The 23,324-nt window shown below is 40.0% G+C and overlaps 1 protein-coding gene across 3 annotated transcripts in view; it reads left to right on the top strand.

Moving 5' to 3' along the window:
- Positions 1 to 12,469, top strand: part of robo1 (roundabout, axon guidance receptor, homolog 1 (Drosophila)) — a 126,680-nt gene extending 114,211 nt beyond the window's left edge. For 2 of the 3 annotated variants that reach the window (XM_063492729.1, XM_063492730.1), the window contains exons 21-29: positions 1,863 to 2,249; positions 2,937 to 3,053; positions 4,142 to 4,286; positions 4,560 to 4,790; positions 5,534 to 6,027; positions 6,131 to 6,292; positions 9,145 to 9,420; positions 9,504 to 9,697; positions 11,261 to 12,469. In XM_063492729.1, coding sequence (XP_063348799.1) covers positions 1,863 to 2,249; positions 2,937 to 3,053; positions 4,142 to 4,286; positions 4,560 to 4,790; positions 5,534 to 6,027; positions 6,131 to 6,292; positions 9,145 to 9,420; positions 9,504 to 9,697; positions 11,261 to 11,275 — 2,021 coding nt within the window. In that variant the 3' untranslated portion in view covers positions 11,276 to 12,469. The remainder of the gene's footprint in view (positions 1 to 1,862; positions 2,250 to 2,936; positions 3,054 to 4,141; positions 4,287 to 4,559; positions 4,791 to 5,533; positions 6,028 to 6,130; positions 6,293 to 9,144; positions 9,421 to 9,503; positions 9,698 to 11,260) is intronic. The other variant, XM_063492732.1, reaches the window with a different exon arrangement.
- Positions 12,470 to 23,324: the final 10,855 nt, after the last annotated feature.

Here is a 23,324-nt window from a genome sequence, read left to right on the forward strand (position 1 = left end):
CAGTGCCGTATGTAGTCAACAACCAAAATAAACCCTCCTCTCGAAGGCAACAATGCAATCATTTGACAAAATAACTGTAGAGATAAGAAATGTAGGGAGCTGGGGGAATCTGCAGTGCAAAAGGAAGTAAAATCTGATATCTAGGTTAGCTCCCTGGAGAGTTATTCTGTGTATCGCTCCCTTCTGTAGGTCTCCACAAGAAAAACCTAGAGAAATATTAGGATTAAGAGAGGCTGTGCGCTTGTGTGTTTGATTTATCTGAGGTTAAAGTAGAGCTGTTTTAGGCAGGAAATAAAAGGAGCACACTGAGCAGGGCTCATAGCTCTACTCTGTTGCTAATCAAATTGCTCTGCTGATTTCCATACAGTTGTTATACCCGGTAATGTAATTTCCCCTAAGTGCTCAGTTATTTAAGAAATGTGCAGCGGGCGAAGGGGTCAAGGCTGGACTGCAGACGATGGCCAGAAGCAGAGAAAAAGAGAATGATAGAGGGAGAAGGGTGTACCTGGAAATGCAGATGGAAAGAGAGGAAAAAGTAGTGACGAAGAATAAGTGTATGTTAAATGATACAGTGAGATGTATTGGCAGAAATACAAAGCAAAGATAAGATAAGTAGGGTGAGGGGAAAAAAAGAGAACACCACCAGGTGGCCTCTAGTTTATTTAGCACTAGTACAGTTATCAACAAAGGGAAGCATATTTGGCCTCAGAATCTTATGCATTGCTGCCAAACCACACACACACACACACACACACAGAGTATGATGTAGGACGTAATATTAATAATTAACAGCCATGACCAAAAAACCTCTATCCTCTGGAACTTGGATTGCAATGAAATGCTTTATGTTCTAAATTATGCACTTTGGGACTATGCCTTTAAGGGCAGCACATAATTCCTGTCCAGCTGTTCAATCCAATATCCATCCAGCCACTAAATAGTTTCTCCTGACTTCAAACCTTTCCAATGAGGATTAATAATTCATTTTGTAGACTATAGTCAAGTTGAGTTTTTCTTTGTGCTAATCACCCCTCTGAGGTTGAAGTGTTTAACTCTACCTTAACATGGTCTGAGATGTTTAACAGGGAATAACAGGCTAGAGGCAGCCCTCACTCGCATGACACCCTGCTGTATGACACTAAGGAGCTTGCCAGACGCATGCTTTGTGTGTGTGCCAAACCTAAATTCTGAACATTAAGAGGATCACTGACTAGGTGACAGAGCAAAGAAATACGAGTTAATGTCCCTTTATCTCAGCCATAGGGGCGCTTTCACACATCAACCTTTGAAGTGTTTGAGCTTTTCCATGCAGCTGAAACATGAGTTACGTGGCACGAGCTGCGCGCACCTATGGCCGTCCTTGGTATTTACCGCAAGGCTGGCTCTCAGATCTGCTGGAGGATTTGAATATTTTATGAGCCAGGGAAAATTGGATCTGTCAGTGAAGCTGTGCTTTTACTGCACGCCTCATTCCAGGTCTTTGATACAGACATGTCTCCGTCCCTCTCAATGAGCGAAGACGCTCCCAACCATCAGAAGAAAAAGAACACAGATGACACCTACACTGAGTCATGGGTGAAACTGAGAAGGGGGTAACATAACCTGTGTCAGTCACCTAGAGCAGATCATCATTTTTGCAAACAAAACTGAGACTTAAAGCATAAGTAGAAATGTCTCTCTGGTAGGTGGGGATCATTCAAAAAGCTTGAGATGAAAAATGTGTCGCTTTTCTTAATTTTTTCAGCTCGACAGTAGATGAAATGATGCCTTATTGTTTGAAATCTTTTGCCAAACTGGCATACTGCTGCTAAGCTGATCAGCAGTAGAAAAGACTGACTAAATGCCCTCCTCATGTTCTTCAGCCGACTGTATCGCCAATTATAACAACCAGATGGAAAACAAGCAGACCAACCTTATGGTGCCTGAGTCAGGAGTCTATGGAGATGTAGACCTGTCCAACAAGATCAATGAGATGAAGACCTTCAACAGCCCAAACCTTAAAGATGGCCGCTTTGTAGGTCCAGGGGGCCAGCCGACACCTTATGCCACCACTCAGCTCATCCAGTCCTCCATTATGGGAAACAACATGAACTCAGACAGAGGGACTGGAGGGAGTGGAGGTGGACTCGTGGGAGGAGGAGAGGTGAATGAGAAACACTGCTGGAAGCCCCCCTCAGTCCAGCAGCAGAAACAGGAAATAAGCTCCCAGCTGCAGTACAACATCATGGAGCAAAACAAGCTGAACAAGGGTGAGTGTGTGGAATAGCCAGCAGCCATCTTTAGAGAGGCCAACTCCAAGCCATGATCTTCTTCCACTCGATTTTCCCTCACCTTCTCTCTTCTCCTGGCTGTTTCGCCCCACTCTGGATACGTGTAGAAGAGTTTCATGCTCATGTATCCCTTGGCTCTGTCTCAGTCCTTTTCATTCAACAAAAGCACCATCACTGTCTTTCTGCCTGTCTGTATGGCATTCATGCAACCTCTCCACGCAATCAAGTAGAATCTTTACTGCTAAATGAGGGCCAGGCTTGAATTGCTGTCATCTTTTGGTATCTGGGGTGTCTCTTTTTATAACGAAAGCAGGTGTGAGAGTTTATCCTTGGTGTCAGATTTCTAAAGGAAAGATAAAGATAACTCAAAGATCTTTAAAGATGCTTTGAATGAAGCTATCATCACCTGGTCGTACCTGCAGAAAGGAACTACAGCTGGTGTGATAGTTTTAAGATTTCAGTGCAGCTGTTGCATGTGTTCACATACTCACATGAGAATGAATATGAAAGCATGACCTGCATGCCTCATGTGTAGCTAAATGCATAGTTCTCGGTGTAATCTCATTTCACTCCATATATTGTTTAGTACAAAGTAGTCGTCTTTGTGGTGTCCCTGTTTGCCTGCCTCCCTGCAATAACTATATCCTTCACTATCCTCACCACCAGATCGCTACAGAGGAGGTGACAGCCCTATGCCAGCCACCATTCCCTACAGCCAGACTCATGACAGCCACACTGGGGGCTCCTACAACAGCTCTGACCGGGGCAGCAGTAGTACCTCCGGTAAGATGGTTAGAGGATCAAGGACAGGAGTTTTTTCAGGTCGGGCAGTCGGCAGCTATACAAATCAACACAGACTCTCATTCGATGTTCGCAGGAAGAAAAAAAAAGGCAAAATATTATTTTTCCAGCTAAATTATTACTATGAATTCTATAATCACATATACCCTCAAGCTCCATTTTAAAATCCCAGTTTTCTCAAAGGCTTTAAATCACTTTGAGCCACTAATAAAATATGCTTTCAATTGTAATTTGATTAATTTGCATGTTAGCCCATCTTGAAGCAAAGCCTTCAGTGTGGAAACATGGTGAATAAAACACAAGTGCCAACAATACTTTGAAACAAAGGCATGAGAGCATGTTTCCATTGTTTTTTGTTTTCTTTATGCAACATCATCCAAGGATGTTTAAAGCAAATTAGATAAAAGGAAATGCATCTTCAAATTATTTTGTGTTTGTTATTCTGCTTTGTACTTTTATTTCTGTGTTTGTCCTTGCTTATTTTGCATTACTTCCGTTAATTGGCTTTACTTTAATTCCAGTATGGACCAGCCTAATTTCATCATGGCCTCAATGTCTGTCTTTGGACAAGGACAAATGATAACACATTGCAGACGGCATGCAACACTGCCACCTTAATGCCATGTATCCATTCTGATATTGCGTTTGAAGTTCAAGCCATTAAGGAGCAGCCTTTAGTGCTGCCTGCACATCACAGCTCATTGGTTCACAATTTTAATAGTTTTCTATTAATTAGACCCTTTTCTGCTGTTTTCCTTCTACCTTTTCTCTTCATACTGGGTTATACCCCTTCAGGGAAATAGCTGTTTTATAGTATTTCCCCTCATTTAATTTCTGAGCAGTATGGGCATACTTACATAAATTGGAGAGTTGCATTAGCCTTTTCACTCTCACGTGTAAAATTATCGTTTTCTTGTCAGTCAGCCTTATTAATGTCAATTTTCTCTGCTGTCAGTATCTTTGTTACCTTGTGATTTCTCCAGCATTAATAATTGATGTGATTTTTAGAGACAGAGAGTATGTGTATCTGTAGCGGTCCTGTGAATGATCGTTTTCCCTTTTGTGAACAGGGAGTCAGGGTCAAAAGAAGGGAGTGCGCACCCCCAAAGTACCCAAACAAAGCACAATGAATTGGGCTGACCTTCTGCCCCCTCCTCCTGCAAACCCACCCCCAACTCGGAACACAGAGGAATACTCTCTACCGATGGAAGAAAGGTGGGACATGTCTAAATGGTCATCTGATCTGACAGGCATGCGGTATATTTAAATACTAGTTCACTGCTGCTGCCTTTTCTCCACATTCATTCCAAACAATTGCCCCGAGCATTTTCTGTCCATTAGTGCTAGGTTCATGTCAGACCCTGATAGAAGGCTGACATGAATATTTAGAGGATGTTTTCTGGCCTCAATATAAAAAAATATAAAAAAACATTCATGTTTTTGCTGAGCGATATGAAGGTAATGAGGCTTGTTTCTCTCTGCTGGCAGCTGTGATCCAGACATGCAGTGCCCCATGCCCCCCTCTCACATGTACCTGCAGCCTGATGAGCTGGAGGAGGAAGAAGAGATGGAGAGGGGGCCCACTCCTCCCATCCGTGGGGCAGCTTCTTCCCCTGCTGCCGTGTCTTACAGTCACCAGTCCACAGCCACTCTCACCCCCTCACCCCAGGAGGAGATGCAGCCGATGCTCCAGGATGCCCCAGACAGCCATGAACGCAGGTACAGCAGCATGATGTCAAGCTGTCTGCAAGAATAAAGTAGCAGAAGAAGAGCACTCAGCCGCTGAAAAGAAAAAATCCTCAAGAAATGTATCTATTCTCTAAAGCCTCATAAAGAAACATGATTTACTTTGCATTTGAAATTCATGGCTGTTTTCCTGATTGAGCCCATTAAACTCCATGTATATCGTCTGTATATTGTGTGCACTGTTGGCCATTTTTCCAAAGCATATCTTAGGTTTTAGACTGATTTCTTACCTTCTAGGGAGTCATTTGTTGCAGTTCATTTCCGTGTTCCGTAGAACATTAGGTTTTTAAAAAAAAAATGTGTTTCAAATAGGTAGCACATCAGCGTAAATTTAGTCAAATGTATTTTTGTCAGTGATTATAATTGTGCAGAAATCCAGCTGTGAGAGAGAACTGTTTTGGAAAACTCATCCCTGTTATTGTGCCTGAAGGGGGGGGAAAAAGCCATAATGAATTTGAAGTTCATCTTCCACAGAGAAGCCATTTTAAAATAAATTAGCAAATTCACATCATTGGGGTGATCAAAACTTAACTTCTAATGTGACATCAGAAGATCATCAGCATCATCAACAGTAAAGCACCTCATTTGTAGTCAATTGGCTAAAACATGGGACGATTAAGTTGTTTTTTCCATAACTGGGTAACTATGATTTAATGATGCAAAAATCTCTACAGTTTATAAGATACTGATATGAGTTTTTTCTCATTTTTTTATAGGCGCCATGCTGTGAGCCCCCCACCCCCTCCCAGGCCCATGTCTCCTTCACACACATATGGGTATATCAACACCCCGTTAGCCTTGGACACGGATGGTATGGAGGAGGAGGACATACTGGAGGAAGAGGAGGACGGCGATGAGACAGATGCAGAGGTGGCTAAGATGCACTACCACCACACCCACCCCCACACAAACCCTCACCATCCCCAGATGCATCCGCGGAGGTTGCTGCTACGAGGGCTAGAACAGACGCCTGCATCCAGCATGGGGGACCTGGAGAGCTCAGTGACAGGCTCCATGATCAACGGATGGGGGTCAGCTTCCGAAGAGGATAATGTCTCTTCGGGGAGATCCAGTGCAGTCAGCTCATCAGATGGATCCTTCTTCACAGACGCCGACTTTGCTCAAGCGGTTGCTGCAGCTGCAGAGTATTCAGGCCTCAGGGTGGCAAAGTACCCTAATTCACAGGGCCAAGAAGTTGGGGGAGCTTCTGGTAAAGTAGACCACTTTTATAGGAAATGTTTCTGCAATAATTTTATTCTCTTGCTGTCCAAGAAAAAGAGGGGAAAAAACTATTGTTCTGTTTCTTTTGTCAGCACGAAAATACCAAATAAACCCATCAAGTCACCGTCCTGGCAGCCCGGTGTCTACAGACAGTAACATGAGTATGGCCGCTGTACACAGGAGGCCTCCTAAAAAGCAGAAACAACATCCAGTAGGTCATCCAGTGAACCAGCGACGTGAAGTTTTCAATGAAGGTACACATTTTTAAATTACATCTAGTTATATTTAAAACAGGCTCATTTGATATTGTAGATTACTAACCAAAAATATAGTAAGATAAAATAGTAAAAACCCTTTCTGCCAATTAAGTAAAAACATTTCAGGTTCAAGTAATAGTGATCCAGAATTACAAGTCTTGTTTTAACGAATATTTCTTTCAGGTCTTTTTTTGTTTAAAGCCTATGGTGTGTGTGTGTTATGCAGCATCTAAAAATGATCAATTATCAAGAAAATTAAATGTTTATCATCTCCATCCGGGCACACACAGTCTCTTTATCACTTATCATTATTTACACAGACAAGTGGCAGCAGTTTAGCTGTATCCCACAAGTACACAGATGGTCAGTTTGTATCAATGCTGCTCCTATATTTCCTGTAAAGATATGGAAGGGAGAAGTGCAGTTATCTGTGACAGAGTGTCTGTAAATGACTGAGTATGGGTGTGCTGTAAGCCAGAATTTTAATCATCTTCTCTCATGTGTTTATGCGCATGCATACGTGGCTTCACTCCTAATCTGTGGCAGGGCTGAACAGATCGGGCGAGTGGTGGGCTGGAGGCCAGGGCCATGGTGGGAAGAAATTGAGGGGGGTTGTCTCACGGGGGCTCTGCCCAGCTTGGAGATGCTGACACTAGGATGTCTCTCTACTCTAGCCACTAATGAAATGGATCAAGGTGCTGTGGCTCATACTGAAGCATCACCTAGCTCAGTAGGGGTGGAACATAAACTAAAAAGAGGCTAAATACTGGAACAGCTGCACAGAGAAGGAAAAGCTTTAACCTTGTTAAGGGACAGAGCAATTAACATTTTATAGCACCATCATTTAAAACTCAGAAGCCTACCAATGGACAACCTGTTTTTCCCCACTTCCTTTCTGCTTTGATCTTGTGGAAAGATCTATTTTTTTTTAATTTATCTGTATTTGAGAGTGTGCACATTGTCACTCTTGTGTGTACAGTATGTGCTGTCCCAGAGCTGGCTCTCTTCTTAGTGTCAGGTGTCCTTGAGTGTTGGAAGCACTTGACAGGGAGATTTAATATCCAGCTCACTGGGAGCCAGACCAGCTATATCACTGCAGACCCCCCCCTCCCCCCCGCCTCTTGCCATCATCCTTATATCCTGGCTTCCTCCCCATCCGCTGCCCCTCCCATTGGCGTGATCTCTCCATCCCACTCCACTCTCCTTTCCTTTCCTCTCCTGCTCTGCTCCGTCTTTGTTTGAGCAAGGAGGGGGCGTACTGACAGCTCTGCAGTTCTGTCTGTCTATCAGTCCTCCTGCTGATTACATTTGATCTGAATGGATTGTTTTTCATTTAGAGTTTATTGCCTCCCCTGCCCCCAACCACCCACCCTACATACCCTGTCTGTGGTTTGGAATACTGCTTCTGAGGTGATAGGTAAAAAAGATTTAATGAAATTTAAAAGAATAGAAACACAAACCCTGTTTTCTAGGCACAAATTACATTTACAGAGGCAAACACATAACTGTCATTTGTTTATATATCCCTAAGGTGTCCTAATTTCTTTAGGTTAAGACTGCTAACCAGAAGAAAAAAATCAACACCTCTACCCCTGCACCTCAGCAGCCTCACTTCCCTACTACTTATCCTTTTTTGACCTAGTCATTTCTTTTGTTTGCACAGTTGATGTGGAAACACCCAAGTTATATTCTCTCCATGATTCATATTATGTTTGACTCTAATGCCTTTGTCTGCCTCCTCACCGAACTTAACCCTTTCCTTTCCTTTCTCTTCCGATATGCTTCAGCATTGCCTGCCTAATTAACCACCAGACCCTCAGATTAATCCTCCTTGGCAAGCTCAGAGACAGTTTCAGACCTGAGCTCTGTTCTCGCCGATATTTCCTCGTAAATCTAAAAGGCGCTCTGCTCCTCCTTGTAGCAAGCTATAGCTCAAAGACTGTGGCATTGATCGGACTCTGACTGAGGCAGAACTCAGGAGGCAAGACAGATATTAAAAAACTGCAGACGCCTCTCTTCTATATGATATTGACCATCCCTTTTGTATTCAAGGGGAGTGGAGGATAATCAGGAAAGTGTATTGAAGCTTCACTATACTGCTAAGACAACACAGCAAAGACATCACCAGCCCCATTAGGTTGTTGTCTGTTTAAAAAAAGAAAAGAAAAAAAGAATAAAAATCTTTGATTCTTCTAATCCAGTTTTGTCTTAAAGTCTGTGAGGTAGCCACTGAGATCTTAAGTGTAAGAGCTGACACTCACTATGTTTAATAACGTTCTAATCCAATGTGGATTATGGGTCTGGCTGCCAACAAAACCATCCTCCAGGTTGGTAGCTGATTAGAAGATGAAATGCCATTGATCGCAAGCAGACAAGGCTTTTTGCTCTGCGTTTTGTTTAGATAGCCGTGTGATGTGTGACAGGCCAGGCGGCTCACTGGCTGGTCTCATATGAATAATGGCTCAAGGACAAGCAGCATTGATTCATCGACAGAAGAAGTCGAATAGGCCAGAGAGGCAGCTGCTGACCGTCACACTCCCCTCCTTTTTGCTCAAATCTCATAACTCCCTGGCAGATTCAGCCTCTCTAATGTCATCTGTTCTGTTTACTGTCTGTTCGGGGGAGTTTCCGTTCAGCATGGCTATGTCTGCAGCTCTGGGTGTATGTACACACATCACAGCTGTGTTTGTGCATCACCTTGCAGGTGTGAGACAAGTGAGTGACAGATGATACACACTAAAGTTTCATAAGTACACAGATCTTGTTCTCCAGTCTTTTGCAATTTTCTAAACTCTTGTGGGGTTTTTTTTGTATTTAATGTGATTTTGCTTCCTGTGTTTATTTTTCAGATCTCCCACCTCCACCCATCCCCCCTCCAGCAGTGCTCAAGTCCCCTACACACCCTTCCAAGGTAGCTCTGGAGGGCCGGGGAGTGATTTCCCCCAAAGCCGGTGAAGGTCGAGACAAGAGAGGAGGAACAGGGGGATATCGAGCCCGAGAGGACTCGGACCCCAGAACCAGCTCATCTGAACGCAAAGATGCTCAGGATAGACAAAAGGCTGCTCACGGAGGGAAAGGGAATAAATATGAGAGTAGCACTACCAACAAAGCACGCCAGCATGCAGGTGCTACAATAGTTACAGCATAAAGGAATTCTTCAGTCCGATGGGTAGCACCTTGATTCTTAACTATTGTTCCCTGTTTATAGGTTCAGAAGACATTATGCCGTATAGCCGACCACAGTTCCCTACAGTCAACAGCCCCCGAGACCCAAGCTCCTCTAGCTCCATGTCCTCCCGGGGCTCAGGGGGCCGGCGGAGAGGAGAAGGAGGGCGAAGGAACCCTGCAGATATGGGCCTCAACACCTCCGGAGCCTTCCAACCAGGAGATGAAGAGATAGAGGTAAAGGGTAGTCTTAGATTCTACTTCTCTGAAATATACATGATGGGCATCTGCATTCTACTTGAGTAATGTCAAAGACAATGTCCCATGTTTGCGTCTGTTAATCTTGGCAAGAGATTGTGTCATTGTCCAAAAACTGTATTCAATCTTTGTAATTTTTGGCTCTCTACACTATCAGACTGTATAGAGGCAACTTTATTTCAACGGCTCTATATTTTAAATCAAGGTATTTTTACCAAACATATTGCATTAGTTGTTTAGCAATTTTCAAAGGCTGAAAAGGAATTGGACAACTGACTGACAAATAGTGTAGTAGGCAGGTTATGTTTCAATAACTGGAAGTCTTAACATGAGGAAAAAAAGATCATCATGCAAAAGAGGGAAAGATACTACTGGCTAAAAAACAAAATAAACCTATCAGAGAGAAAGCAAACATTATAGTAGTGGCCAAATCCATATTTGGGCCATTGTTAAAAACAAGGAATGCACTAGGCAGCTCAGCAATACCAAAAGGCCTGAAAGACCAATGAAAACACCTGAAGTGATTGACCACAAAATTCTTTCCTTGGTTAGGAAAAACCCTACGCAATAGTTAGCTAGTCTTAAGGAGGTAGACATATCACATAAAAGAGCACAGTTCTTCGGGACAAAAAGAAGAAAACAAAACAGAAAACAAAAAAAAAGATAAAAACCAAAATTATCTTGTACCAGAATGGTGTGAAAAGAAAAGTAATTAGTAGGATTGCAATACTTCCTGATCAAAAACACAGCAAAAATGGGTACGTACAGCCGCCAATGAAACTGGGTCACTAGTGTTTCTTTATGATGCGACTGCTGATAGAAATAGATGGATTCATTCTGTACAGGGATATGCTCTCAGCTCAGGTTCAGCCAAATGCTGCAAACCTGATCAGACAACACTTCACAGTCCAAATTGGTAATGAGCCAAACATACTCCAAAAACGAGTTTCTCAAGGCAAAGAATATAATATGCTTTTGAGTTAGTGAAGACCAAACTGAAAGCGAAGAGACCCACAAACAAGCAGCAACTGAAGGTGCCTGTAGTGATGGGCTGGCTGAACAAAACAGCTTTTGGTGATGTCTATGACTTTAATAAGTCATTGACTGCAAAGAATGAAAATCCTTTGCAGCCAATAATTTTGTATTTAAAATACTTTTTTGTTTAAATTGTTTGTCCAAATGTCCTCTGACAATAGGGGACTATGTATAAAAATGGCACTGACAAAAAAAAAAAGAAGAAATTTTACAGATGTGCAGTGAGTCACAGATTAGCCATGTTGGGGTTTACTAGAAGGGAAACATGTAATGTTACCAGAATCATATATATCATTCTGGTGAAAAAGTGAAAATTGAAACACTGAGTAATAGTATGAAAAAAAATGCAATGCAGAATAACTACAACCAACAAGTGCACAGAGTTTGAAGTCCACTCATTTATGTATTTTGGTCTATTGTCCCCCACCGGCCTTCACAGATACAGATCTACAGTGAGTCAATATTGGCTGACCTGTGTGCTAACCAAAATGTTTTTGTTTTTCCCAGATGGTAGAAAGCTGAAGAAGGAGGAAAAGGACAGACTGTTCTGATTTTTTTCCAAGAATGGAGCACCATTGTTTCTCTTACAGTTTTAAATATCTTAGTATTTCACCATCATGTTGGCTGCCCTCATACTGTACATCAGTAGTGTTTCTTTACATCTGGAAAACAGACCAATGTTTTTTTTTTCTAACTTATCATTTTATATGTCCATTGAAAAAAAAACGAAAGAGTGAAGAATAAAATGGTGCATTCAAAACAAAATACACAGTAGTATATTTATGTTTAATTCCAATGCAATATGGAGTGAAATCTTACTCCAGATATTGACATGACTCAGCTTGCCTTGAAAAGAACTTTGGAAAGCCCATACAGTGAGATGTTACTGTAATAAATTAGCTGCAAGCAGAGAGAGGTGGACTGTCTGTAAATATACATGTATACATGATGTCTTCTTGTTTTACCCATTGTGGTACCTCAAAATTGTCTTCCTTGTTTTATTTTTTGCAAATTCTAATTTTATTATGCCAGTAAATATAATTATTTTATCAATTCCATCCATGTTGTAAATTGCTATATTATTTAGCTTCCCCAAGAAAGTGCCACTTTGGGATTTTTCTTCTTTTTTTTTTTTTGTAATGCACTGTTATGTTTTGTGTCGTCATCAATGTTTGTTATTTGTTTTACTTTGGTTTTAAAAGCACAATCACTAAACTTTATTTTAAACCATTCTATCTATTAACCTTTTTGTCTTACTGGAGGAAAACAGGTATGACAAAAGAGTCTAGTTAATCCTGATGATGATGATGATGATGATGATGTTGTAGGTAAAGATTGCCGTTTACAAAGGCTGTGCTTGAAAGGAGACTCCTCATGTTGTGATTGTCTTCCTCTCCAGTTCTGACGCAAGTGATGACAACGACAGTTAATGTGAGCCATAGCTGCAATGTAAATACCTTTTCACATTGACCATAAACTCAGCTATTGCACATTAATTGAAATGGTAATGCTGACTCCGAATGCACTTAAATGAATGTCAAATACAGGAAAAATGTCACTTTGGGAATCTGGAGAGGTTGTAATTGGACAAGAAGAGTCTCTTTTCTTGATACTAAAGGGCTGATTGAGCCCTGTTTTAAGGAGAAAGGGTGCTGTTGTTTATTCATAGGACATCTGCAAACATTTGTTTCGTAAAGCAAAAAAGTAAAAAGAACTTTAAAAAAAGATGAATAAAAAAAGTTCAAATTATAAATGTTCCTTTGGTCATTTGTCAGTATTTTCTGAAAGGATAAGCCTATATCCCTTTTTTTTAAAGCTCAAATCCACAAAAAGGTTAAGACCAACAATTTGTTATTCTATGACTCAACATCCATTTTCCTTTGGTGTTTTTGGCACTCAATCACAACCCCACTCCTACTGAAGAATCTTTCCAGCCATCAGATTTCTACCGCTTATCCAGAATTTATTCCCAGGAACACTTTCCAACTCCTGCAGGGATCCTGAGGCTTTCCCAGGCCTCCTAGTTTGGTGTTTTTGGAAAAACTCCAAACAAAGCTAAAGTTTGTTCGTATCGAAACAGTTACAAGGCGGGGAGAAAAAAAAGAAAAGAAGACAATCTCATAATATGACACAGATGATTGCACCATAGGCTCAATTATGTGCAATTATGCCCCCTCAGCATAAGAATGGAAAAAAAATATTATGTATTGCCCTCTGTTATCTTTTCCTAAGAAGCTGCCTCCTTTTTCTTGTCTGCAAGTAAGAAACAGTATTGTGTACCAACACACATCACCGTTAAGGGAACACAGAACCAAGTTTTTATAAGCTGCCCACCTGCGCACACATCTTTCATCACGGCACAAAAGGAGCTACTGCTGGCAGTAAGAACTGAAAAACTGTGATACTCTCTGCACGTCTGCAGCAAGCATTTTGTCACTGTTGGGTCAAATATCTAAATGGCAGTTTTAGCCTTTTATACTGTAACAGGTCTGTGCTATATCAAATCATTTTCAGTCATTTGCAAGTTTTTGCGTCATATCAAAATGTCATATCACAATATTGTTCCTATAGTGCACAAAATAATGAGACAACCCTTCTTGACTAAAGATCCTAGATGGAAAATACTTTTCAGTCTTATAATGTGACAATATTGTGCAGCTCCTGACAAGTTAGAAAGGTTAAGTTACTTTAGTTACTGTTAAACTAAAGGGTTTCTTTACGGTTTTACCTAAAACCAAAAGATAAAATAACTTATAAATGCCGATAAACAATTTTTTTCACTGCATCATCAGGAACATGAGCCAACGCTTTTCCAAATATCGGAATAGAATTTTGAGGACATGTTGCACAACTCTAATACCACAGACTTATAAACAGAGTAAAGCATGTTGACAATATGCAGCTTCTAATAATTTATATTATTTTTGCATTACTAAATACTGGATAACTCGCAGGCTGCTAAGATATAGCCAACATTTTAACTTTTCAAAATAAGAAACTAAAATAATCCTGTGACACTGCAAAATGTGATCCACTTTGATCTCTCAGTTGCATATAGCTGACACCCCCCACTGCCAACCCTCCCAAAAAGTTGCCAGGATTTCCAGAGCATTTTCTAGAGTATTGCACAACATAAGCAATGAGCTGTTCAATTCATTTTTAGCACCACATAAACAGGGTTTCTATTAATTTCCCATTTCTGATTAATCAATAGTGTGTGCAAAGTATACAAAACTATTTCTGCTGATATAATAAATTATTCATAAAAAGGCACACATTTATTTTAATGATATATTTACCATAAATATAACTGATCATAATAACCCAAGTGTAATTGCATCAGCTACATTAAACACTTTTAATGAGAACTAATATGAGCTGACCTCAACCAAAAGTATACAATGTACTTCAACAACGCCATCAAGGAGGGAACTATCAATATTCTTGGCTCAGTCGCTAAATAGCCATTTCTGTTCTGTACTGTAGCTATTCAAATGTATTACCTAATGCCAATTCCATTAGTGTTCTCCATTACTCACAATATCAGCATGCCATGTCATTCAGAAAAGGCATTTGGAACCATAGAGGGAAGCTAAAACCAACGGCGAAGGGATTATATTCAATTTGACAGGCCTAGATTGCTGCCAATTAGGTGTAAGGAGAATTCAATGAGGTTACATAAGAGAGTGAATACAGTACTCATCCCTTTTCGTCACTCACTCAGTGATGGGGTGGCTGCTGATGTAACAAAACAAAATATCCATAAAAAGAATCAGGAAATGACACTGGCACCACAGAGGGACTTTAGACAGCGACTTATCCTAATTGGAGACAGAAATACATTTGTTCCAGTTTATTACATCTAACCTGCCTACTGCTTGTTCTCACAGAGGCAATAACCTGGCCTATGGGAGTCTTTAATGTCAAGCACTGTCTGACTGGCTTATTCAAACAGCAGTGATGAAGAAATAGAGATGATTCCTCCCCTTTGTACTCCCTCATGAACCTCAAAGAACTGGAATTAAGTCCTGTTTTTACAAGCTAATGAGTAGTGCTGCCCACCTCAACAGGCTGTACCATCAAGAGACTTATGCCTCTGCTGAAAGCAGGATTTTGCATCTACTATTGCAGTAATTTGAATAATTTTTTTTACCATTTATGAATATGTTGATTTTTTTTTTTTTTTTTTTACATTTTTTACATTTTTTTTAAAATAAAATTGTACTTTTTTCTTTAAAAATAAGAGAACATAGTTTGTTTGGCATTTAACATTTACACATATAAATTAAAATGTGAAAGATATCTGTATTACTTAGCAACAATATAATTGCAGCTATACCCTCAGAATAGGTGATTCGCTCCTCAACCACCTCCTCAGCTCTCACAGATCCCTTCCCCCCTCATTCCCCCAGGTGTTCTTTAATAAGCACCTTTCTAAACAAGAACAAATTTGGAACAGGAGAGAGCATCCCCTCATGCCTCCATCCATCATTTTAATGAGTAGAGGTGTGTCCTGTTCTCACAACGAAGTGCAGGTGATTAAAGATCTTAAGTGGATACCCGGGCAGCCAGGGTTATTCACTCCATAATGACATGAATATGCACAATGAGGGTGAACTGTCTCTGGTCTGGTCCTTACAGTTACTCAACCTGTGTGCATATATATGCATTTAAAATAATTCTATGTTGTATATTTTGGCCCTATTTCTTTCTACTGTCTGGCCAAAAAGGACCTATTGAGCTTTTGGACAAACAAATAATGACCCAATTAATCAAAAACAGGTTGCAGATTGGTTGACAATAAAAAATATTTTTACTGCTAGTTGCAGCCTTAACTGACTGCAAAAATATAATCAGCTCCAAGCTTATAAAATAAAAAGTTTTACCAGTAAAATAACTACATTAGAATTTCTATATTACTGAATTAAATATTTCTATAGAATAAAGGTATAATTAGGAGGACATCAAAGCTTTTGCATGGTAGCAATTGATAAGAGAGAAAGCTACTTTCTGTTCCCCAGTCACAGGGTTCACCACAGCACCGGTAGCTCCCAGGAACAAACCGGGGATATTTCTTCAGTTGTTAGGAAAATGTGTAAACCACTGAACTATGGAGCCACATAGGGTTAAACTGTAAAAGGTAACGGTTGTAGGTAATTCCCCGATTCAGCGGCGACATCACCAAGTTTCAGGTGAGCCTGGGCTGCCATTAACTGGCTGATCACCCATTGGTTTGTGACATCAAAAGGGCAGGATGGATCTGACTAAGAAGCTCCAAACTAATTTGCTATTGTAAATCACAAGGCAGCCACAGAATCAAATCGTTTGCGGTGTCTGTCCGACTTTCTCCTCTCTACAGCTTAATTCAACTTCCATCAAAAATAGACTTGCTCCAGTATTTTTTGGTGAGTGGAAAGCACTTCTGGGACACTGAAGTGCATCTAGTGGAATTGTAATTATTGTCTTGAGAGGGCACAAGCAACTCCAACAGGCATGCCACAGCCAAAACAATATGCTGCACACCTGGTGAGATTCAAGGCTGACAAGGGAACCACAAAATACAAAATGATAGTGACTGAGAAACTCAAACTCATCTGCAAAAGTCTTAATTTGCACCACAGGACCAATAAACAAGTTTCAACTTCTCACATACTGCTATACAATCAAAATATTTCCCAATAAGAGGAGCAGAAGATCTACTGAAAGACTACAGTATTAAGGCAGTTCGGCACTGGATTCAAGGCATAAACAGTAAAAGAGGAGGGTCAGAACTTTTGAGTTTAAAAAGTGAAATCAACCTCAGTCTTTTTAACTGCCAACAGGTGGCGACTCCCCTGGTTGCAAAAAGTTGCTCAGAAGTCCGAGTTCTTGTGCTCGCCTGCTTTTTGGCCTCAGTAAACCATTATGACTTTATTAAGTCATAATGGTTAAGTTTCAGGTCATAATGAATCAAAATTTAACATTTTCTAAATTATTGGTCATTCTGAAAGTCAGAAAGAGGGTTACCCAGAGTCGTTACCTAATGATTAATCAATCACAAATCATTAAGAAGAGATTGTGTGGATCCACCCCTCGCTCGAGACACATATGGTTTCAAAACACCGACATTGCAAAGGCAAAAACACTGAGCTCAAAACTTAACAGAACTATTAACTAGTGCTGGGCGATATGACGATATATATCGTGTGGACGATAGAAAAGTGTCTATCGTGCCATTTGTCTTCTATCATTTATATCGTACTAACTCAAATTTTATAAATTATTACATGAAATATATAATTAACCCTTTACAACCGGTCGGAGCAGGTACACTCCGTTTTACCTAACTATTTTTAAATCCCTGTAGAACTGGAACCACATAAGGTAGTGCAATAATTTTTTTTTGCATGTGAAACCGGAGTTGTACTTACATCTTATGCCATTAGCTTGTCCAAAGTCACGGTTTCCTTCCACATATAACTTTGCAAAAATTGCATAAGAAGCACTTGCAGCAACAAAAACACAATATTCCAAACTTGCAGCAACAAAAACACAATATTCCAGAAACAGGCTTTGCCGACGTTCATAAGACTTCCTACGTTGGCATATACGTCAGCGCGAACTATCGCACGTCCGGCATTACCTGCCCGAAACCGGAAGTGACATCATTTTCGCGAAAGGGCCTTATAAGCCTATGTTGCTGTTTTTAAAAGACATGTTTGACTTTATGTTTTTCTGTATCGTTTCTGGGATGCTTAGAACTCAAATTACACTGTTGGAAATAGTTTATTTTGATGCATTATAATATTTATTTTCATTTTTCCTGTAGTATATAAAAATTAGTGTATCTCAAAAATAAAACTATGAAGACACTCAAAATAAATTTCTCGTGGTTGGAAACTTTTGTATTTACAGTTTTGAGGGATACACCGCTTAAATTTTTTTTAACTAGAAATATATGTAAAAAACAAAAAAACGATTTTCAATTTTTTTGTAGTTTATTGCACTACAAGTTTTTGCAATTTATGTAGTTACTATGGACTTAATGCATACATATTATTAAAATTTGGGCTATAACGGTTGTATTGATATATGGAAACTTGAAATACTCCCACAAATGGCACTACAGCATGTAAAAACATAAAGATAAGCTCTGGCGGACTTGGTTCTATGGTAGGTCTTAAAGGGTTAAATAGCCTGTGGCAAATATATTAGTGTTGTCTTCTCACTATACATGCTCTTAACTTTATGCAAGTAAATAATATGGTATAAAAAAAAAATGATATTTTTCGCAAAGAAACTCCGTCTCGTGGTTTGCTGCTGTACGTGCACCCGGATTTGTGACATACTTTACAGTAACTCAAAACAAAGACTGCACCCTCGGCACTCGCTGTTTACAGACTGCGTACTTTCCAGATGACCACAGGTCAGGTCGTATATCGTGATATATATCGTTATCGTGATATAAAATAATTCATATCGTGATAAATATTTTTTCCATATCGCCCAGCACTACTATTAACTAATAGGTCATTTTATAGTGACTAAATCTATCTTTTATAAGCAGTCTATGGTGACTGCAATGAAGAGATTACAAATTAAATCTAAGCAATTTTTACAAGTTCTAAGGATTGCAAAATACCAGCCATTGGTTTCACTGCCTTTGCCTAACTTTGAAGAGAACAAGTGAATGATTAATTTGCAGAAGGCAATTCCTTCTCAGTACTCTATTGCATGCATTACATTGCTTCCTGTGACTCTATACAGGAATATAAGCACACTAACCTCTCCCCCTCCTTTAAATTCCCATCTTTATGCCTTCAGTGTTTCACTTTTTGCAATCAATAATTTAAACTGCTGTTGCTTTCCCAGCAGCCAAAAACTAATTTCTTTTGTGCACATTCAGGCTGTCTCTCATTTCTGATCGCAAAACTGCTTCATTAACCTCCTTCCCATACTAGAAGGTAATTAAGTGAACAGCTGTGCTCTGTCTGACAACTCATCTTATACTGTCACTACCCTCTGTGAAAACACCAGCGAAGAACCCATCATCACAGGTGCGCAGCGTTTAGACGGCTTACCAGCACCTCTCCACAGCCATTTACACTACAGCTGCAGGTCAAACGCCATCTCTTCAGACAATCAATCAAAACTCATTTAGGTTTAACAGTCTTACCAACCAGCTCATCACAATTACATGCCATTACAAAAAGAGTTGTTTATAATCAGTGTTAAACTCTTAAGCTTGTGAAACTTGTGAAAACTAAACTGATGAGAGTTATTGTAAAGGATGGCCGTCAGTGTGAGACTGCCAGGCATAATGAGAGAGGAACTGTGGAAGCCTGCCAAATCCAAGTTGTGCGTGTGTGTTTTTTTTTTAATAACCAAGAAGTAATCTGGATGATTTGTACATCCATTTGTCACTTAGCCAGTCATTCTAACCATCCTTATTTAGTGCTGACGGGTCCGCACAATTAACCCAGAGGAATATAGCCTCCTCATGCTGTCCCCTGGAATCTTTCTTCCCTCAGCTTTTTCTCTGCTTTGCATTCGTAAGTTGATCTCAAAATCTAGTATTTAACACTACCAGTGAATCATAGACTTTATCAAAGTGCTTGTTATAATTATTAAACAGTTGTTGGCTCAGTGATGTTTATATATATATATATATATAATAAAGATAAAAAAAAAGAAGATTAAAAAACTGTTGTTATTTAAGCAAAAAAAACCAAACACTTGCACAAAGATGGGTTATTTTAGATTGAATGCCAGCTGGTAGTATTTGTGAGCTATAAGACATGCCTTATAATCACCACTTTGATATCTCTACAGAAGCAACGTTAGAAGAGGAGGCTAGGTCAACCAATTACAGGCACATCAGTCAAAAGAGGACGTATAATTACTTGTTTTTAGTTCCATTAATCAATATGCAGAAAACGAGGTCCAGACAATGTGTGGCTATAGTTCAGGAGGTAGAGCAGGTCATCTGATCTAATCTAATCGGTATGTTGGTGGTTCAATCCCTGGCTGCTCCAGTTTGCATGCCATATACCTTTTGGCAAGATACTAACCCCAAGTTGCTCTCCGATGCATCCAAAAGAGTGTAAATGTTTGTCAATGTTAGCACCTGAGCATAAAAAAAGTTCTTGTATGAACAGATTCCTTGAAGTGCATGGATCTTTGTTTCATCCTGAGAAACACCGACTAGTCATTGGCCTTCTTTCTTCCACTTAACATACAGTCTCAGGGTGCTGGATTTGGGGTAAAACCCTGCACATTAATGAACTTTCTTGTCTTGATGTCACTGCCTCCTATTTCCTCCTTTGGTCAGCTGATTATCCCAGCAGGGTATCGAATGACTGTCAGGACGTAGATGTTGATTGTTCTTCTTGTTCTTTTCATTCACCTGACTCCTCAAGACTGGCCTTAGTCTCTCCGGGTATTTGGTGGTTGCAGCTTTCCTAGTGATGTCTTCATGGTTCCCATTTGCCTGTGGGATTTCTCAGTGTCTGCAATGTACTAGAAGTAATAAGACGGCAACAATTTCCTCAGTTCTGACTGACTATCTTCCCTCCTTATTGCCATCTGACTACATTTCTCCAGTCCAAATGACACTCTGATATTACTGTAAATCCTAGTGGTGTGGATGAGAGAGGGAGAAAAAAAGAAAAAAAAAAACTTTCTAAGTACGTGAATGATTTATAACCCATTCCTCAAGACTAACATTAGTGCCTTAGAGCATCACACACATCACCCATTTTTTCAAAAAAGTTAGACAATATTAATGAAAGATAATACTATTATTAGTTATTAATATTATATAATAATAATAATAATTTGGATCACTGTCATTTTATTTGAAATGGCCTGCACCCACACAGCATTTCATATAATAATGACTACCCGTGATCACTGCATAAAGACCATTCTATGCTGCTGGTGACATAACCTTACTTTAATAACACCAGAAAACTCCACCACACTCACTTTCACCTGACTTTGAACCCCCTATACCCAAGACCACACACAGAAATTTTTGGTTTTACAAAAACATTCAACACATTTAAAGTTGCTCTAACACATGAGATGATGTACAGTTACTGCTATGCATAAAAAAAAAAAAAAAAAAGAATCACATGTTATACTTCATATGGCATTTCTAGAAGACTAAAGATAAGAGTGAAACTTCACTCCATGACTGCATTCTACTGAACTCCATTTTTTTTATCTACTGAATACATTTGTTTTCAATTGAACAACAGATTAAACCAATCTTTGGGTAACTGCCCATCATTTGACGAATTAACTAATGCAATAATCACCTTAGCACTACCATCATTACACTGTTCTTTGGAAATGGATTTAACAATAATACTAGAATGGCTGATTTTGTGCTAATGCAGTAAATTAAATACATGCCAAGGTGCTTAATCACATTGATGCAACAGTCATGTAAATCCCATTTTGCCACACAGCAGTCCAAATAATTGATTTGCAACACTGGGTCTGCATTGACCTAAAACAACCTGCATTATTAAAGAGAGATAACTCAGAGATTGTAGAGCAATCTTTACATGCGCTCCTTGGTCCTTTATAGATTGTAACTCAGGCTCCTGCCTAATACACTACTTTTACTAATATGATTCTTTTCTGCGACATTATGAAAAAGTAAACAAATTAAAATCCTTATATACATAGTAGGCGTGTGAATCTACCTCCCACTCATTTCCCGGTTAAGTCAAACAATCCCACTGAAACACCTTTAGTCTTAGTCAAGGTGTTTGTTAGACCCATAATTACAGTACTGGAAATAACCTTGAACCCGTGTGACTTTTCCTCTGGGCTTTGAATGCCCAACACAAACAGACAATCACAGTGCTCAAAAAGGCACATGTTTCCATAACAGCATCACCGAACACGTTCAGCAAAACACTGACATGACCAATCATGGAGGCCAAATGTAAATGATGACAGACAAAAGGTCTGGCAGTGTTTGATGTTCACCAAGGGCACATAATGTGAATAAATTAATAGTGTTTTCTTAGTCAAATGACCTAGGGAGTGTTGGGTACTTGAATGGCGGGTGTTCTCCAGGCATTGATAGATGGAAGGTGAGGACAAGGGTGAGTGGGCAGTGGAGGTGTTACAGGGAGGGGAGGATCATGTTGGTGGAATTTAAAGGCTTTAGGCACCTTTAGGATCAGCCCTCTCTCTCCCTCGCTCTCTTTCTCTCTCTCTCCATTGCTGACAGACTGCATGGTGGAGGTGAGACATCATGCTTTGTGTGGCCTTGGGGCTTTTTTTTCTCCTCACATAAGATGGCTGAAGTGCTTATGTTGCCATCTTAAGCTGTTGTTTTACAGCCAGGTCATTTTTTCTCTTTTATGACTGTAACCTACTTGAGAGAACAACCTTTCACCTAAATTTATCTTTTACTTGATATGTTTGTATTTTAACCAATTAATTTCATGTAGACAAAGACCTAGATTGCTAAAGACAGGGCAAAATCATGTGACTGGCTTAAGGTTAGATGTTATTTGACTGCAGTGTATTTCTAAATCGTGTCCAGAGCTTGTTCTATCGATTATTATTTTTCTCTCTCTCAAAAAAGACTAATGAGCACACAGAATTCCACTAGAAAGGTTAATACAATATTGAAATGTCAGGAGATTAATGATATTGTTCTTTCTTCCTATGGTCTTGTAGGGGAGGGTGACAAATGTCTTGCCCTTTTCACTCCATTCCTCCCCATTTGTGATATCTCTCTCTCTCTCCCTCTCATTCTCTTTGTTTCTTATTCTCCGTCTTCCATTTTTCCTCCCTCCTATTGTCTCCTCCTCGTTCTCCTTCGCTGGCCATGGCCTCTAGATGCTAAGGACTTTCTCCACTTCTGTCTGTCAATACTGTAGCTATATGCAATGACACAACGCAAGAGATGTGCTGTGCTGCACAGAGTGTGCAGTTGACAGTAAATGAATAGCATGGATCCATCTTCATTAGAAGGTAAAGAGACTTCTTTATAAGAATTCTGCCTTCATTCCAGGCCAGAAATGTTTGTATCCATGCGCCACACCATCAAACTGTTTGTTAATGTTCAGCTTTGTTGTATAGAGAAAAAAAAAAACCACATCTGTCTTACAAGCGCTACAGAAATAATATTCAGGGTTTTGGTCCTTTTGCTGCAGATGTTAACTGGTATTATGTGTTCAGTGTTTCAGTGGTGCACATCTTGACTCCTCCCATGCTCCTGCAGTACCCTGGCATGGGGTCCAAGTTTTAATCAACTCTGCATAATTGGAGTGATTCCCTGTCTTGCTGTATATTTCAATCCATCTGTATAATTACGGTGAATTAAAGTCTTTGTCAGAAGGAATGAGGAGGGAGAAGCCTCACACAGACTCCTTCCTACCAGTAGACCCCCACCCCCCCCCCCCCCCCCCCCACACACACACACAAAGACACCACCCCCCGCCCCATCACCTATACTGTAGCTCACACAATTAAACACCAGCTTGAGAGAAAGAGGAAATTACCTCCTTTGTCATCTCACTTTTCACTGGTGAGGGGCTAAACACGCATATGAACATCAACA

Source organism: Pelmatolapia mariae, linkage group LG14, assembly GCF_036321145.2.
Source record: "Pelmatolapia mariae isolate MD_Pm_ZW linkage group LG14, Pm_UMD_F_2, whole genome shotgun sequence".
Taxonomy (NCBI): Eukaryota; Metazoa; Chordata; class Actinopteri; order Cichliformes; family Cichlidae; genus Pelmatolapia; species Pelmatolapia mariae.